Source organism: Pyrgilauda ruficollis, unplaced genomic scaffold, assembly GCF_017590135.1.
Source record: "Pyrgilauda ruficollis isolate IOZ18807 unplaced genomic scaffold, ASM1759013v1 scaffold2319, whole genome shotgun sequence".
Classification (NCBI taxonomy): domain Eukaryota; kingdom Metazoa; phylum Chordata; class Aves; order Passeriformes; family Passeridae; genus Pyrgilauda; species Pyrgilauda ruficollis.
Window position 1 is genome coordinate 2,255 of NW_024522751.1, and position 538 is coordinate 2,792.

General features: G+C 54.8%; 1 protein-coding gene across 1 annotated transcript in view; it reads left to right on the forward strand.

The window, feature by feature from the left end:
- LOC121354649 (voltage-dependent P/Q-type calcium channel subunit alpha-1A-like) overlaps positions 1 to 155 on the forward strand; it is a gene marked incomplete at its 3' end in the record, with an annotated part of 2,403 nt that extends 2,248 nt beyond the window's left edge. The window contains exon 3 of the mRNA XM_041469399.1: positions 43 to 155. Coding sequence (XP_041325333.1) covers positions 43 to 155 — 113 coding nt within the window. The remainder of the gene's footprint in view (positions 1 to 42) is intronic.
- Positions 156 to 538: the final 383 nt, after the last annotated feature.

The window sequence follows — 538 nt, forward strand, 5'->3', positions numbered from 1 at the left end:
GAGCAGCCCCCCCTGACCTGTGCGTGCCCCTCCCCCCCCCAGACTATGCAGAATTCATTTTCTTGGGACTCTTTATGTCCGAAATGTTTATAAAAATGTACGGGCTGGGGACGCGGCCTTACTTCCACTCGTCCTTCAACTGCTTCGACTGTGCCGTGAGTGCCGGCGGGTCTGGGATCTGGGATCTGGAATTTGGGATCCATAGGGTTTGGGATCTGGGATCCATGGGATTTGGGATCTGGGATTGGGATCTGGGGTTTGGGATTTGGGATATAAAAATGTACGGGCTGGGGACGCGGCCTTACTTCCACTCGTCCTTCAACTGCTTCGACTGTGCCGTGAGTGCCGGCGGATCGGGGATCTGGGATTTGGGAACTGGGATCTGGGGTTTGGGATCTGGGATTGGGACCTGGGATCTGGGATTGGGACCTGGGATCTGGGATTTGGGATCTGGGGTTTGGGATTTGGGATCCATGGGATTTGGGATCTCGGATTTGGGATCTGGGATGGAATCTGAGATCCAGGATAAGATCTGGGA